At 42.7% G+C, this 15,776-nt stretch overlaps 1 protein-coding gene across 4 annotated transcripts in view; it reads right to left on the bottom strand.

Moving 5' to 3' along the window:
• KDM6A (lysine demethylase 6A) overlaps positions 1 to 15,776 on the bottom strand; it is a 194,688-nt gene that overhangs the window by 48,487 nt on the left and 130,425 nt on the right. For all 4 annotated transcript variants that reach the window (XM_069761664.1, XM_069761663.1, XM_069761665.1 and 1 more), the window contains exons 7-10: positions 11,682 to 11,736; positions 5,503 to 5,537; positions 1,856 to 1,949; positions 1,262 to 1,388 (exon numbers count right to left, since the gene is read on the bottom strand). In XM_069761664.1, the coding sequence (XP_069617765.1) occupies positions 1,262 to 1,388; positions 1,856 to 1,949; positions 5,503 to 5,537; positions 11,682 to 11,736 (311 nt within the window). The remainder of the gene's footprint in view (positions 1 to 1,261; positions 1,389 to 1,855; positions 1,950 to 5,502; positions 5,538 to 11,681; positions 11,737 to 15,776) is intronic.

The raw sequence follows: 15,776 nt of genomic DNA, 5'->3' as shown, positions 1-15,776 counted from the left end.
CCAATTAGGAATTGACAGCGAATCCTAGAGATATGTGATAAAGTACTATAGTGAGTAAAGTTCTGTAAATATTTGGCAGTAGTTTATGGATTCTTAAACAGCATTACCCACCAGTCAGAATTTAAATAGGTACACCGGGGAGAAAAATTGTTCTGTCCCTACCCTCAAACTATAAAGATGAGTTGCCCAGTGAAATTATTTTATCTTTATAAGGCTACTTTCACACTAGCGCCGGATTCGGCCCGTCGCAATGCGTCGGGCCGAGATTCCGACGCTAGCGTTTGATGCGCTGCACAACGGAGGCAGTGGATGCATTTCTCCGGCGCATCCGCTGCCCCATTGTGAGGTGCGGGGAGGTGGGGGCGGAGTTCCAGTCGCGCATGCGCGGTCGGAAAAAGCGGTCCGCCGGCAGCAAAAAACGTTACATTTACGTGTGTCAATACGTCGCAATGCGTCGGTAATGTTACTCTATGGGGCAAAAACGCATCCTGCAAACAACTTTGCAGGATGCGTTTTTCCCCTAAACAACGCATTGCGACGTATTAAAAAAAAACGCTAGTGTGAAAGTAGCCTAACACTTGTAATTGTCTGTGACAAATACGTCACACATCAATGTGCACCTTACCCCTGTAAGTAACAACCAGTCTGAGAAGAGGTGTTTGGCTATGCCCCCTGTTCTTTGCAGAGAAACCGCTATTAATCAGAAGACTTGCTGATGGTAACAGCATGGAGCTGCACACTGCTGCAATGTCCCAAACGGAGGGGTGAGCAGTGAAGAGCAGCTCCCGTCTCACCATCCCCTGATAAAGGTCTCCCTGTCTACAGTCCAAGGTTAGGGGGCGTGGCCAGCTCTCTGCTAGTAGCCCTGCAGTGATGGGATCATCATAGGGCTTGCCAGGCAGAGTGGGGGGGGGGGGGGGGGGGGGGAATCAGATCCCACCCTAACCATGCCCCCTCTTCTCAGACTGGCTGTTACTCAGTGAGGATAGTCAGACTGCTGAGTGTGGGGAGAGTCACACTGTTGAGTGACGTATTGGCTGAGACATGAGGGGGGAGCAATGAGGAGCAGCTCCTGTCCCACAGAATTAAGAGCGTTCTAAAAATAATAGAACTGCACTGGACATCTCATCATTATAGATTATGAGGGCAGGGACAGTGCAATTTTTTTTAATCTCTCCAGAGTACCCCTTTAAGAACGTTACACAAATAATGGCAATAAAAAACAAGAACAGTTATATTAATAAAAATTGAATAGGATTACCTTCCAAGGAAATACCAGGACTGACCAGAGTTGGGATCTGCTTCTAATGATCGCTGCAGATACTGAATAGCATAGCTGGCCTTTGTGGCTTTATCTCCCAACTGATCAATAGTGTGATGCATCCATCCTAGTGAAATATAAAAGATAATCAGTTTAAAAAAAAAACATATGGAAAACTGGCAGAACTGCAATCATATCCACCACGAGAACTGGACTGTGGTCTTGTAGAACAAAAATCTTAAGTATTTTCTGCTTTTACCATATTCTATATGAAAAGGGTTTATGATCACCCACCCATTACTGGATGTTATAAAATCTAGCAGAACTACATTTATACACATTTCAAGAGGAGACCACACCATTCTGTGCTGACCCACTGCTTCTCATGATCCATGGGAACGAAGCTGGATATAAGCAAAGTTAAGAAATTGAGTGAACCCCAAATAAGTACAAAGATGACTAGAAAAGAATGGTTTGCGATTACAGATGTATGTAGAGAAAGTCTTCAACACATCCCCTTGTAACAAAGCAGACCGCTCACAACCATATCCATAGGACAATGAATTTGCAGGGAAGACAGCATAGCTTTCATACCTAACTGCTGTAAAACAGTTGCTTTTACTTGGATAGGAAGGTTTTCAGTCTGCAGAAGTTGCTCATATGCTTCTTTTGCAGAGTGGTACTTTCTCTGTTAATAGAAACAAAAATTATATGCCACAAAAGTGAAATAATAAACGGTGCACAATGCATTGGCAGCAGCTAAAAAGAAACATATATGAACTTTTCTTAAAATATTGCCAACGTCAATACATGTCTGGCATGTCTAAAAGAGAACTAATTTTTCAGAAATCCTTTAATACATAAAATCTGCACCTTTTTTGGGGCAGATGCTTTGTGCTTTCACTGCACTAGTTTTTATCAATGTCGATTTAGGCTGTTTGCACACGTTCAGGATTTTTCGCCTTTCTTTTGCGATAAAAACACACACATATGCATCCTATCATTTATAATGCATGTTCATTAACCCCTTCATGACCCAGCCTATTTTGACCTCAATGACCTGGCCATTTTTTGCAATTCTGACCAGTGTCCATTTATGAGGTTATAATTCAGGAACGCTTCAACGGATCCTAGCGATTCTGAGACTGTTTCTTCGTGACATATTGGCCTTCATGTTAGAGGTAAAATTAGGTCGATAATTTTTGCGTTTTTTTTTTGTGAAAAAAAATTGGAAATTTGGCGAAAAATTTGAAAATTTCGCAATTTTTAAATTTTGAATTTTTATTCTGTTAAACCAGAGAGTTATGTGACACAAAAAATTCCCATATGTCTACTTTACATCAGCACAATTTTGGAAACATTTTTTTTTTTGTTAGGAAGTTATAAGGGTTAAAAGTTGACCAGCAATTTCTCATTTTTACAACAAAATTTACAAAACCATTTTTTTTAGGGACCACATCACATTTGAAGTCAGTTTGAGGGGTCTATATGGCTGAATATACCCAAGAGTGACACCATTCTAAAAACTGCACCCCTTAAGGTGTTCAAAACCACATTCAAGAAGTTTATTAACCCTTCAGGTGCTTCACGAGAACTAAAGCAATGTGGAAGGAAAAAATGAATATTTAACTTTTTGGTCACAAAAATGATCTTTTAGCAACAATTTTGTTATTTTCTTAAGGGTAAAAGGAGAAAGTGGACCCCAAGAGTTGTTGTCCAATTTGTTCCGAGTACGCCGAAACCTCATATGTGGGGGTAAACCACTGTCTGGGCGCATGGCAGGGTTCGGAAGGGAAGGAGCGCCATTTGACTTTTTGAATGGAAAATTAGTTCCAATCGGAACGGACACCATGTCGCGTTTGGAGAGCCCCTGTGTGCCTAAATATAGGAGCTCCCCCACAAGTGACCCCATTTTGGAAATTAGACCCCCCCCCCCGCCCCCCCCAGGAACAAATTGATCTGTAAAAATGAAAAAGTACTTTTTTTCTTTTTCTTTACAAAAATTTTCTTTTAGCCTCAATTATTTCATTTTCACATGGTCAACAGGATAAAATAGATCCTAAAATTTGTTGGCCAATTTCTTCTGAGTACCCCCAACGAACTTATCTAGAAGTGTGGTGAGCACTTTTTACCCCCAAGTGCTTCACAGAAGTTTATAAAGCAGAGCCGTGAAAATAAAAAATCTTTTTTTTTTTTTTTCTTTAAAAATGATTTTTAGCCTGCAATTTTTTATTTTCACAAGGGTAACAGGAGAAATTGGTCCCCAAAAGTTGTTGTCCAGTTTGTCCGGAGTACACTGAAACCCCATATGTGGGGGTAAACCACTGTTTGGGCACACGTCAGGGCTCGGAAAGGAAGTAGTGACGTTTTGAAATGCAGACTTTGATGGAACAGTCTGCGGGCGTCATGTCGCGTTTGGAAAGCCCCTGGTGTGCTTAAACAGTGGAAACCTCCCAATTCTAACTCTAACCCTAACCCCAACACACCCCTAACCCTAATCCTACCCCTAATCCTACCCCTAATCCCAACCCTACCCCTAATGCCAACCCCTAATCCTAACCCTACCCCTAATCCGAACGCTAATCCCAACCATAATCCCAACCCTACCCCTAATCCCAACCCTAATCCTAACCTTACCCCTAATCCCAACCCTACCCCTAATCCCAACCCTAATCCTAACCCTACCCCTAATCCCAACCCTACCCCTAATCCCAACCCTAATCCTAACCTTACCCCTAATCCCAACCCTACCCCTAATCCCAACCCTAATCTTAACCCTACCCCAATCCCAACACTAATCCTAAAGGTACCGTCACACTAAGCGACGCTGCAGCGATACCGACAACGATCCGGATCGCTGCAGCGTCGCTGTTTGGTCGCTGGAGAGCTGTCACACAGACAGCTCTCCAGCGACCAACGATCCCGAGGTCCCCGGTAACCAGGGTAAACATCGGGTAACTAAGCGCAGGGCCGCGCTTAGTAACCCGATGTTTACCCTGGTTACCAGCGTAAAAAAACAAACAGTACATACTTACATTCAGCTGTCTGTCCCTTGCCGTCTGGTTCCTGCACTGACTGCTGGCCGTAAAGTGAAAGTGAAAGCACAGCACAGCGGTGAGTCACACAGCGGTGACTCACCGCTGTGGCTGTGCTCTGCTTTCACTTTACGGCCAGCAGTCATTGCAGGAACCAGACGGCAAGGGACAGACAGCTGAATGTAAGTATGTACTGTTTGTTTTTTTACGCTGGTAACCAGGGTAAACATCGGGTTACTAAGCGCGGCCCTGCGCTTAGTTACCCGATGTTTACCCTGGTTACCAGCAAAGACATCGCTGAATCGGTGTCACACACGCCGATTCAGCGATGTCTACGGGGAGTCCAGCGACGAAATAAAGTTCTGGACTTTCTTCCCCGACCAGCGATCTCCCAGCAGGGGCCTGATCGCTGCTGCCGGTCACACTGGACGATATCGCTAGCGAGGACGCTGCAACGTCACGGATCGCTAGCGATATCGTCTAGTGTGACAGTACCTTAACCCTACCCCTAATCCCAACCCTAACTTTAGCACCAATCCTAAGGCTATGTGCACACGTCAGAATTTCTTGCAGAAATTTCCTGAGCAAAACAGGACATTTTCTGCAAGAAATCTGCATGCGTGTTTCTCGCGTTTTTGGTGCGTTTTTTTTTTTTTTTTTGCGGATTTTTCCGGAGGTTCCCAATGCAATAATTTAGTGGGAAATCCACAAAAACACTGCAAAATTAATGAACATGCTGCGTTTTTCACCGTGATGTTTTTTTTTCTCGGAAAAAACCGCATCATTTGCACAAAAATTGCGGAATGCATTCTAAATGATGGGATGCATAATGTATGCGTTTTTTTTCGAGTTTTTATAAAGAAAAAAATGCAAAAAATCTGCAACGTGTGCACACAGCCTAAAACTGTAAATTTTTAGGAGGTTCGTCTAATTCTTTTTGCAGGAGCGCCAGACTCCTCAGCTTTCTTTTGCCTTATTTACAGGTCGGACCAGAGACATCATCAAAACCCTAGACCAAACTGTGTGCTCTCTGATGCCATCAGCAAGTTTTTTTTTCTACTTAGTCAGAATATCAAACAGAATATTGCATTTATCAAGGATTGTAACACAAAGCCCCAAAATCTGTAAATACATGAGATTTCAACAGTTGAAACAGTACAAAGTTTCCCACGGAAAATAATACATTTTAATATAAAGCCTTGTTACCTGCGTTTCGTACAAGTGAGCAATGTGAAACTGGACTGTATGAAGAGAAAGAAAAAAATAAATTACAAGAGAGAATTGAATCTACTGGATTAACACCAGAGTAATAATAAAAAATGTAAGGGACTAAGTCACTAAAGGGGTTTTAAAAAGGAAAAATGATGGATGACTTCTTGTCGTTTTGACATGCACTCCATAAATCAGTCACACAAAGTAGATCTCTGCATATCTTCAGCACAATTGACAGCCAACGACCATAACAAAAGCCGATTTCAGAGTTGAAAAGTAACATTTTCTTCACAAAAAATGGCCAACCTATGAATGTCAATTCACCTCGTTTTATGCTTCGAGGTCCGGAGCGAGTTACTATTTAGTGATATATGTGTGCAGATTCATACAAGGAAGGATGTCAATCGCTAATTAGGACCGCCCACCGGACTCCCAAGCAGAGAAAGAGCAGGGATTTATTAAAGAAAAAAAAAGTTATACTAAATATTTTGCCTAAAAACCGATCACTGCTCAGCAGCTCCCACAATTTCATATAATGCTGGTAGATCAGATATTACCTACACATCCAGCAGCAACAGCCCCTGGATCTGGTCAGCGGTATCTAAAGACTATGGGTAAGGCATCATTCAGACGTCCTTGAGACATGTACTTTTTATGTGTTTATAATGGGCAGAACACGTACCTGTAATATTCTATGGTTTTTTTAAAAATACGTCTTTTTTGCAGGCAGTGTGGTGCTCAAAAAAAAATTTAAAAAATAGCACAAAGATGTTTATTTTTGAACAGATCAAAATGACTCAAAAGTCTGTGGTTCCTTGTAAATCACGGATAGCATCAACATTATAGCACTTCAAGTCACCTGATCGGGGGTCATCGGTGAGTCAGCATGACAACCAGAGACCTCTATGGTTTTTGATGACAGATTGCTATGAGCGCCACCCTGTGGTCGCGCTCATAGAAATGCAGTAATTCTGCTAAATAGAAGCGATCTGAGCATCGCCTCTATGTAGCAAAGCCGATCAAGTTGTGGCAGCTTCTATCCTCCCATGGAGACTATTGAAGCATGCCAAAAGTATCAAAAAAATTATTTTAAAAAATATGGAGAAAAAAAATCACCCCCCTTTTGCCTCATTCAAAATAAAACAATAAAAAAAACCTACACATATTTGGTATCGCCGCGTTCAGAATTGCCCAATCAATAAAAATAGGATTAACATGATCACTAAACGGCGTAGCAAGAAAAAAGATCGAAACACCAGAATTATGTTTTTTCATCACTGCGACATTGCATTAAAAGGCAATAACGGGCGATCAAAAAAAAGTGTCTGCACAAATGTGGTATAATTAAAAACGGCAGCTCGGCACGCAAAAAATAAGCCCTCACCCAACCAGAGACCTCGAAAAATGGAGACGCTATGGGTCTCGGAAACCTGCGTAGTTTTTTTTTTAAGCAAACTTTGGAATTCTTTTTCACCACTTAAGATAAAAAAAAAATAATAATCTAGACATGTTTGGTGTCTATGAACTCGCAATGGCCTGGAGAATCATACAGGCAGGTTAGTTTTAGCATTTAGTGAACCTTGCAAAAAAGCCAAACAAAAAACAAGTGTGGGATTGCACTTTTGTTTGCAATTTCACCACAATTGGAATTTTTTTCCTGTTTTCTAGTACACGACATGGTAAAAACAATGGTGTCGTTCAAAAGTACAACTCGTCTCGCAAAAAACAAGCCCTAACATGACCATATTGACAGAAAAATAAAAAAGTTATGGCTCTGGGAAGAAGGGGAGTGAAACGCCAAATGGCGATTGCAGAATCGCAAAGCGAATTTCTCCATCAAATGTATCAATTTATTCGGTATTACAGCGCAATTACAGCCATGTCTTTACTTAACAAAATCATGCTGACTGGTTTTCTTTAAAGAAGCACTCCTCTCAAAGTTTTTATGCTCTTAATATATTATAATCTTATTATATAGCACAGTATACAATTGCTCATTCAGCCGTTTTACCCAGCTAAATCTATTTTCTCTGCTCCATTTATAATCCGGATGTTTCTTGCCCCTGCAGAAATCATTCCTTTCTTCAACTTCTTACCCAGCCTCCCTCCCCCAGTCATTGACTTTTGCAGTGACTGATGGACTCAGAGGGAAAATTGATCTACTGTTTCTACATAGAGCTTAGAAGAGTTCAGCTACTCAGTTTTTAATCACGTGATGTCATAGACCTAATGGAAAAAGAATTAGATAGGTACAAAGGCCAAATGAGCAAGTACACAGTGCTATATATGATAACTGCAATATATTGAGAGGATAAACATATTGATGGGAGGAGGAGTGCTTCTTTAACCCCTTTCCGCCAGCTGACGGAATAGTACGTCAGCTGGCAGTATCCCCCGCTTTGAGGTGGGCTCCGGCGGTGAGCCCACCTTAAAGCTGCGGCATGTCCGTTGTTTTGAACAGCTGACATGCCAGCAATAGGCGCCAGTGGAATAGTGATCCGCTCACGCCTATTAACCCCTTCACGACCTCCACCGTACTATTACTGCGGAGGTCGGATCCCCTGCTTTGATGTGGGCTCTGGCGCTGAGCCCACCTCAAAGCCGAGACATGTCAGCTGTTTTGAACAGCTGACATGTGCCCGCAATAGCGGTGGGTGAAATCGCGATTCACCCGCCGCTATTAACTAGTTAAATGCCGCTGTCAAATGCTGACGGCGGTATTTAACCAGCGCTTCAAGCCATCGGGCCGGAAATGAGAGCATCGCCGACCCCATCACATGATCGGAGTCAGCGATGCATCTGCATAGTAACCATAGAGGTCCGTGAGAACTCTATGGTTGCTGATGCCGGATTGATATGAGCGCCACCCTGTGGTTGCCGCTCATAGCAATGCAGGAATTCAGATACATAGCAGCGATCTGATGATCGCTCCCATGTAGCAGAGCCAATCGAGTTGTGCCAGCTTCTAGCATCCCATGGAGGCTATTGAAGCATGGCAAAAGTAAAAAAAAAAAATCAAACCTACACACGTTTGGTATCGCCAAGTTCAGAATCGCCTGATCTATCAATAAAAAAAAGGATGAACCTGATCACTAAACGGCGTAGCGAGAAAACAAATCAAAATGCCAGAATTCCTTTTTTTGGTCGCCGCGACATTCCATTAAAATGCAATAACGGGCGATCAAAAAAAAGGATCTGCACAAAAGTAAGCCGTCACCCAACCTGAGATCACAAAAAATGGAGACACTACGGGTAACGGAAAATTGCGCAATTTTTTTTACAGCAAACTTTGGAATTTTTTTCACCTCTTAGATAAAAGAGAACCTAGACATGTTTGAAGTCTATGAACTCAATCACCTGTAGAATCATAATAGCAGGTCAGTTTTAGCATTTAGTGAACCTAGCAAGAAATACAAACAAAAAACAAGTGTGGGATTGCACTTTTTTTTGCAATTCAACCGCACTTGGAATTTTTTTTCCAATTTTCTAGTACACGACATGCTAAAACCAATGGTGTTGTTCCAAAGTACAACTCGTCCCGCAAAAAACAAGCCCTCACATGGCCAAATAGACTGAAAAATTAAAAAGTTAATTCTCTTGAAAGAGGAGGAGTGAAAAACAAAAAAAAAACAAAATCTCCGGGGGTTGAGGAGTTAAAGGCACCCTCCCTTTGATGAAAGCTCCAGCGGTGAGCCCACATTTTTGCCAGCACACGTCCGCTGTTTTGAACAGCTAACATGTGCCGCTAACTGCCGCGGGAGGAAACGCGTTCCACACGTGGCTATTATCCCATTAAATGCTACAGTCAACATGAACAGCGGCATTTAACATGCACTTCCGGCAATCACGCCGGAAATCCACCCATCGGTGACCCAGTCACGTGATCGCGGGTCACCGATGGGTTGGCATGACAATCAAAAGTCTCCTGAAGACCTCAATGGGTGTCACTTCTGGATTGCTATAGCAAGTGAGTAATTCTGTTACATACAGGCGATCTGATCATCGCCTACATATAGCAGAGGCGATCGGGTTATGGCAGCTTGTAGTCTCCCATAGAAACAATTTAAGCATGCCAAAAGTGAAAAATAAATGTTTTTAAAAATCTAAAAAACAAAGAAATATAAAAGTTCAAATCACCCCCCTTTCACCCCATTTAAAATAAAATACCGTATATACTCGAGTATAAGCCGAGATTTTCAGCCCACATTTTTGGGCTGAAAGTGCCTTTCTCAGCTTATACTCGAGTCATGATCAGCGGTGGGGTCGTCGGGTGAGGGGGAGAGAGGTCTGTCGCATACTCACCTGCTTCCGGGGCTCCTGGCGCTCCCCCTGCCTGTTTCATGGTCTTCGGGTGCTGCAGCTCTTCCTCTGTTCAGCGGTCACATGGTACCGCTCATTAAAGTTATGAATATGGACTCCACTCCCATAGGGGTGGAGCCGCATATTCATTTCTCTAATGAGCGGTGCCAGTGACCGCTGACAGAGGAAGAGGCTGCGGCACCCGGAGACCATCTGTCCGGGATAAGGAGCCAGGGATGCCGGGAGCAGGTGAGTATCTCATATTTACCTGTCCACGTTCCACCCGCCGGTCAGTCTTCCGCGTCCTCTGCACTGACTGTTCAGGTCAGAGGGCGCGATGACGTACTAGTGTGCGCGCCGCCCTCTGCCTGAACAGTCAGTGCGGAGAGATGCCGAGACGGGACGCTGAGGAGCTGCGGGCAGCAAGAGAGGCGAGTATGGCATTTTTATTTTTATTGCAGCAGCATTATATATTGCATAGCTTTATATGGAGCGTCTATGGGGCAATAATCAACGGTGCAGAGCATTATATATGGCACAGCTTTCTATGGAGCATCTATGGGGCAATAATCAACGGTGCAGCGCATTATATATTGCACATCTTTATATGGAGCATCTATGGGGCCATAATGAACGGTGCAGAGCATTATATATTGCACATCTTTATATGGAGCATCTATGGGGCCATAATGAACAGTGCAGAGCATTATATATGGGGCAGCTTTATGTGGAGCATCTATGGGGCAATAATGAAATGTATGGAGAATTATATGTGGCACAGCTTTATATGGAGCATCTATGGGGCCATAATGAACGGTATGGAGCATCTATTTTTATTTTTGAATTTCACCGGTAGCTGCTGCATTTTCCACCCTAGGCTTATACTCGAGTCAATACGTTTTCCCAGTTTTTTGTGGCAAAATTAGGGGGGTCGGCTTATACTCAGGTCGGCTTATACTCGAGCATATACGGTAATAAAAAAAAAATCAAATATACACATATTTGGTATTGCCAGGCTCAGAATCGCCCGATCTATCAATAAAAAAAGGACTAACCTGATCGCTCAACGGTGTAGCGAGAAAAAAAGATGAAAAACGCCAGAATTATGGTTTTTTTGGTCGCCGTGACAATGCATTAAAATGCAATAAGCCGGCGATCTGCATCAAAATGTTATCATTAAAAAAGTCAACTCGGCACGCCAAAAATAAGCCCTCACCCAACCCAAGATCACGAAAAATGAAGACGCCACGGGTATCGGAATTTTTTATATATTTTTTTTTTTTAAAGTTTGGAAAAAATTTTCACCACTTCGGATAAAACAAACCTATATGTGTTTGGTGTCTATGAACTCATAATGACCTGGAGAATTGAAGAATCAGTCAGTTTTACCATTTAATGAACATAGTAAAAAAAAAAGCAAAACAAAAAAACGGTTTGCAATTTCACCACACTAGGATTTTTTTTCCCCCGATCTCAAGTACACGACATGGTAAAACCAATAGTGTCGTTCAAAAGCACAACTCATCCAGCAAAAATCAAGCCTTCACATGGCCATTTTGACTAATAAAAAAAAAGTTATGGCTCTGGGAAGAAGGGGAGCAAAAAGTGAAAATGCAAAACCAAAAATACCCCTGGTTGTTAAGGGGTTAATCTATTATAGGTGATAACTTTTTGATCGCTGGGGGTCAGATAGTTGGGAAAGACAACATTCAGGATATCGCTCTTCAGCACTTTCGCTCCATTCATGCTCTATGGGACTGCAGGAGACAGCCGAGAGCTGATCACAGCCATCTCTAGCAGTTATGGAGTAAGAACATATCAATGACACCATAACATAAGCTTTGCCCAATGGACACAAACAGAAATGTACTTACTTTCAGCTTTGGACAAAGTGCAGGGATTGCAGTCAATCAAAGCCAACTGAAAATGCTGTGGGGAAAAAAAGACATGTATATGAAGAGGAACAACCAAACAATGCTACACAGATTACCTGAAAACACTTTTGCAAAAGTAATAGTGGTAGCATTTCTACATGCATCCAAACAATATAGAGCATGAAAGACACGTACGGAAATCAGTTAATATTCCCCCATAAAGGAAGGCGGCTGCAGTATTCTAATGATTTCATAATGTAGATATAGAAACCTAAGATTCAGGAAGGAGTAGCCAGTTTCTTCATGCTTTATAACTTGACAGCTTTCAGGCCTTAGTCATGGGGGGGGGGGATGGGGGCATTTCCCCCCTACATTTGTAACAATAATTTGCAGATTCAATGCACACAACCTGTACAAATTCATGTACCCTTGCTGCATATATGTACATGACTATATCAGCTTGATATGGGGCCGTTACCATGGAAATGTTACTTGGGGAATTTAGAAAATGACTAAATATGAAGTAAATAATAGCAGTCAGATAACGGAAGCACATTCTGCTAGAGGACCCTCCGCACCAAATATTATGGTGGCATGAATGATGGAAATATCCTGCGCTCACATTACTACATTTCCAACTATACGCCCTAAATACACAATTACAGTAAAAATAAAAGATTACACTAAAAACCCTTCCAGCTCATATACACTACATAATAATCTAATGCTAGGAAAAGACATTCATACATTTTGCAAGGTCCAATGACAGATTGATACTCATGGCTGGCGATAGAAAAAGCATTAAAATACACAAGACAAAAAAGCAGCAATCCTGTCTCAGCTCCATTACCAGAAATACGCTCAATATCTTCCTGCTACAGAGACAGCGAAGTGATAGGTAAATGTAATGAGAAACTGCAACACAATGAAAGAACGAGGAAGACACTCACCAATGGCGAAAAATGCAAGAAAAGCCTGGCTAATCTGAGATGGGTGCCTGCAACAAGCAGCGGCGGCTAGGAAACATCTGCACCTCATCCAAATATTGCGGTACTGAAGCTGGCTACTGCTGTGTGAGATGGTTATTATGCAGGAGAGGCCACTGCAGTTCACGGGCTGCACACAATACCTCAAGGCAGACAGCAGACTATAGAAATTCACAGTAAGAGGATTTACCTAGAAAGCGCAGCCCTGAATCTTAAAGAGAAAGAGTCTGGAAGAATGATACAGATTTCCATTATACATAGGACATGGTTAATCTCATGTCACCAGAATGCCAGGCCATTTTTACTTTCCACTTCTTTATTTCTAATTTTAGCACATAATGGGGTTCGGGATCAGATATGTAAGAATTTTTGTAAATACACTGATTTGTTCAATGTCTGAGCTTCGCCCTCCTCTGTAACTTGGCGCCAAATGTCTTTGTGAACTGTTGCGAATGGTTAGGCACACATGTCAGAGCATCTAAAGCTTAGCGCTACAGACTAGGCTGGCTTCCACCATGCACACTAGCCCAGGAGCCAGGCTACACACTTGCCCCTGGCACGCTCAGAGCAAAGGCCTCCATACACACTAAAATCAGCCAAACCAACTAAGGCCAAGTTCACACTCACAGTGCTCTCCGCTGAGCACTGCGACTTGTTAGCCATCAGAATCTCCAGAAGACAGGATTCCAATGGAAAACCTGACAAGAGTCCCAACAGAGCAATTCACCATCACAAGGCACTTACCATTCTCCTGGTCGAAGTAATGACCGGCATGGTAAAGATGGCAACTATTCTGGCGAGTTCATTTATGGCACTTGCTCCCAACGGATTTCAATGGGACCTCAACTGACAATTTGTTGTAAAATATTGTATGATGTACACTCGGGTATATACACACTATAGATACGATCATGCTGTAGCGCAGGCACCAACGCCAGCCTGCAGAAGGTAATCTTTTTTTAATGATATAGAATATTCATATGTAAACTAGGGGGCAGGTCAGTGAGGGATCAGTGACCAGTCAGAAGCCATCAGTATGAATACCTAATCAGAGCACCACATGAAGACCCCCCACAGGCTGCCCCAGACCACGAGCATATCATTAATCTTTATTTTCGATATCAAGGTATCATTTTAACCCCTCTGTGACCTTAGATGTACTATCCCGTCGAGGTGCCCTGGGCTTATCTGACCCTGGACGGGATAGTACGTCATAGCCGATCGGCCGCGCTCACGGGGGGAGCGCGGCCGATCGCGGCCGGGTGTCAGCTGCTTATCAGCTTATCGCAGCTGACATCCGGCACTATGTGCCAGGAGCGGTTACGGACCGCCCCCGGCACATTAACCCCTGGCACACCGCGATCAAACATGATCGCGATGTGCCGGCGGTGCAGGGAAGCACCGCGCAGGGAGGGGGCTCCCTGCGGGCTTCCCTGAGTCCCCCGCAGCAACGCGATGTGATCGCGTTGCTGCGAGGGTCTCACCTCCCTCCCTGCTCCCTCCAGCCCCGGATCCAAGATGGCCGCGGATCCGGGTCCTGCAGGGAGGGAGGTGGCTTCACAGAGCCTGCTCAGAGCAGGCACTGTGAAGCCTGCAGCGCTGCATATCAGATCAGTGATCTGACAGAGTGCTGTGCAAACTGTCAGATCACTGATCTGTGATGTCCCCCCCGGGACAAAGTAAAAAAGTAAAAAAAAATTTTTCCAAATGTGTAAAAAAAAAATAAAAAAAAATATTCCAAAATAATGAAAAAAAAAAAAATTATTCCCATAAATACATTTCTTCATCTAAATAAAAAAAAAACCAATAAAAGTACACATATTTAGTATCGCCGCGTCCGTAACGACCCGACCTATAAAACTGTCCCACTAGTTAACCCCTTCAGTAAACACCGTAAGAAGAAAAAAAAAAAAAAAAACCAGGCAAAAAACAACGCTTTATTATCATACCGCCGAACAAAAAGTGGAATAACACGCGATCAAAAGGACAGATATAAATAACCATGGTACCGCTGAAAGCGTCATATTGTCCCGCAAAAAACGAGCCGCCATACAGCATCATCAGCAAAAAAATAAAAAAGTTATAGTCCTGAGAATAAAGCGATGCAAAAATAATTATTTTTTCTGTAAAATAGTTTTTATCGTATAAAAGCGCCAAACCATAAAAAATGATATAAATGAGGTATCGCTGTAATCGTACTGACCCGAAGAATAAAACTTTTTTATCAATTTTACCAAACGCGGAACGGTATAAACGCCTCCCCCAATAGAAATTCATGAATAGCTGGTTTTTGGTCATTCTTCCTCACAAAAATCGGAATAAAAAGCGATCAAAAAATGTCACGTGCCCGAAAATGTTTTCAGTAAAAACGTAAACTCGTCCCGCAAAAAACAAGACCTCACATGACTGTGGACCAAAATATGGAAAAATTATAGCTCTCAAAATATTTTTTGCAATAAAAAGCGTCTTTCAGTGTGTGACGGCTGCCAATCATAAAAATCCGCTAAAAAACTCGCTATAAAAGTAAATCAAACCCCCCTTCATCACCCCCTTAGTTAGGGAAAAATAAAAAAAAATGTATTTATTTCCATTTTCCCATTAGGGCTAGGGTTAGGGTTAGGGCTAGGGTTAGGGCTGGGGCTAGGGTTAGGGTTGGGGCTAAAGTTAGGGTTAGGGTTTAGATTACATTTACAGTTGGGAATAGGGTTGGGATTAGGGTTAGGGGTGTGTCAGGGTTAGAGGTGTGGTTAGGGTTACCGTTGGAATTAGGGTTAGGGGTGTGTTTAGATTAGTGTTTCAGTTATAATTGGGGGGTTTCCACTGTTTCGGCACATCAGGGGCTCTCCAAACACGACATGGCGTCCGATCTCAATTCCAGCCAATTCTGCGTTGAAAAAGTAAAACAGTGCTCCTTCCCTTCCGAGCTCTCCCATGTGCCCAAACAGGGGTTTACCCTCACATATGGGGTATCAGCGTACTCAGGACAAATTGGACAACAACTTTTGTGGACCAATTTCTCCTGTTACCCTTGGGAAAATACAAAACTGGGGGCTAAAAATAATTTTTGTGGGAAAACAAAAAGATTTTTTATTTTCACGGCTCTGCGTTA

The sequence above is a fragment of the Ranitomeya imitator genome, chromosome 3 (genome assembly GCF_032444005.1).
Source record: "Ranitomeya imitator isolate aRanImi1 chromosome 3, aRanImi1.pri, whole genome shotgun sequence".
Classification (NCBI taxonomy): Eukaryota; Metazoa; Chordata; class Amphibia; order Anura; family Dendrobatidae; genus Ranitomeya; species Ranitomeya imitator.
The sequence above is the reverse complement of the archived record's forward strand: the minus strand, read 5'-3'. Positions and strand labels throughout refer to the sequence as shown.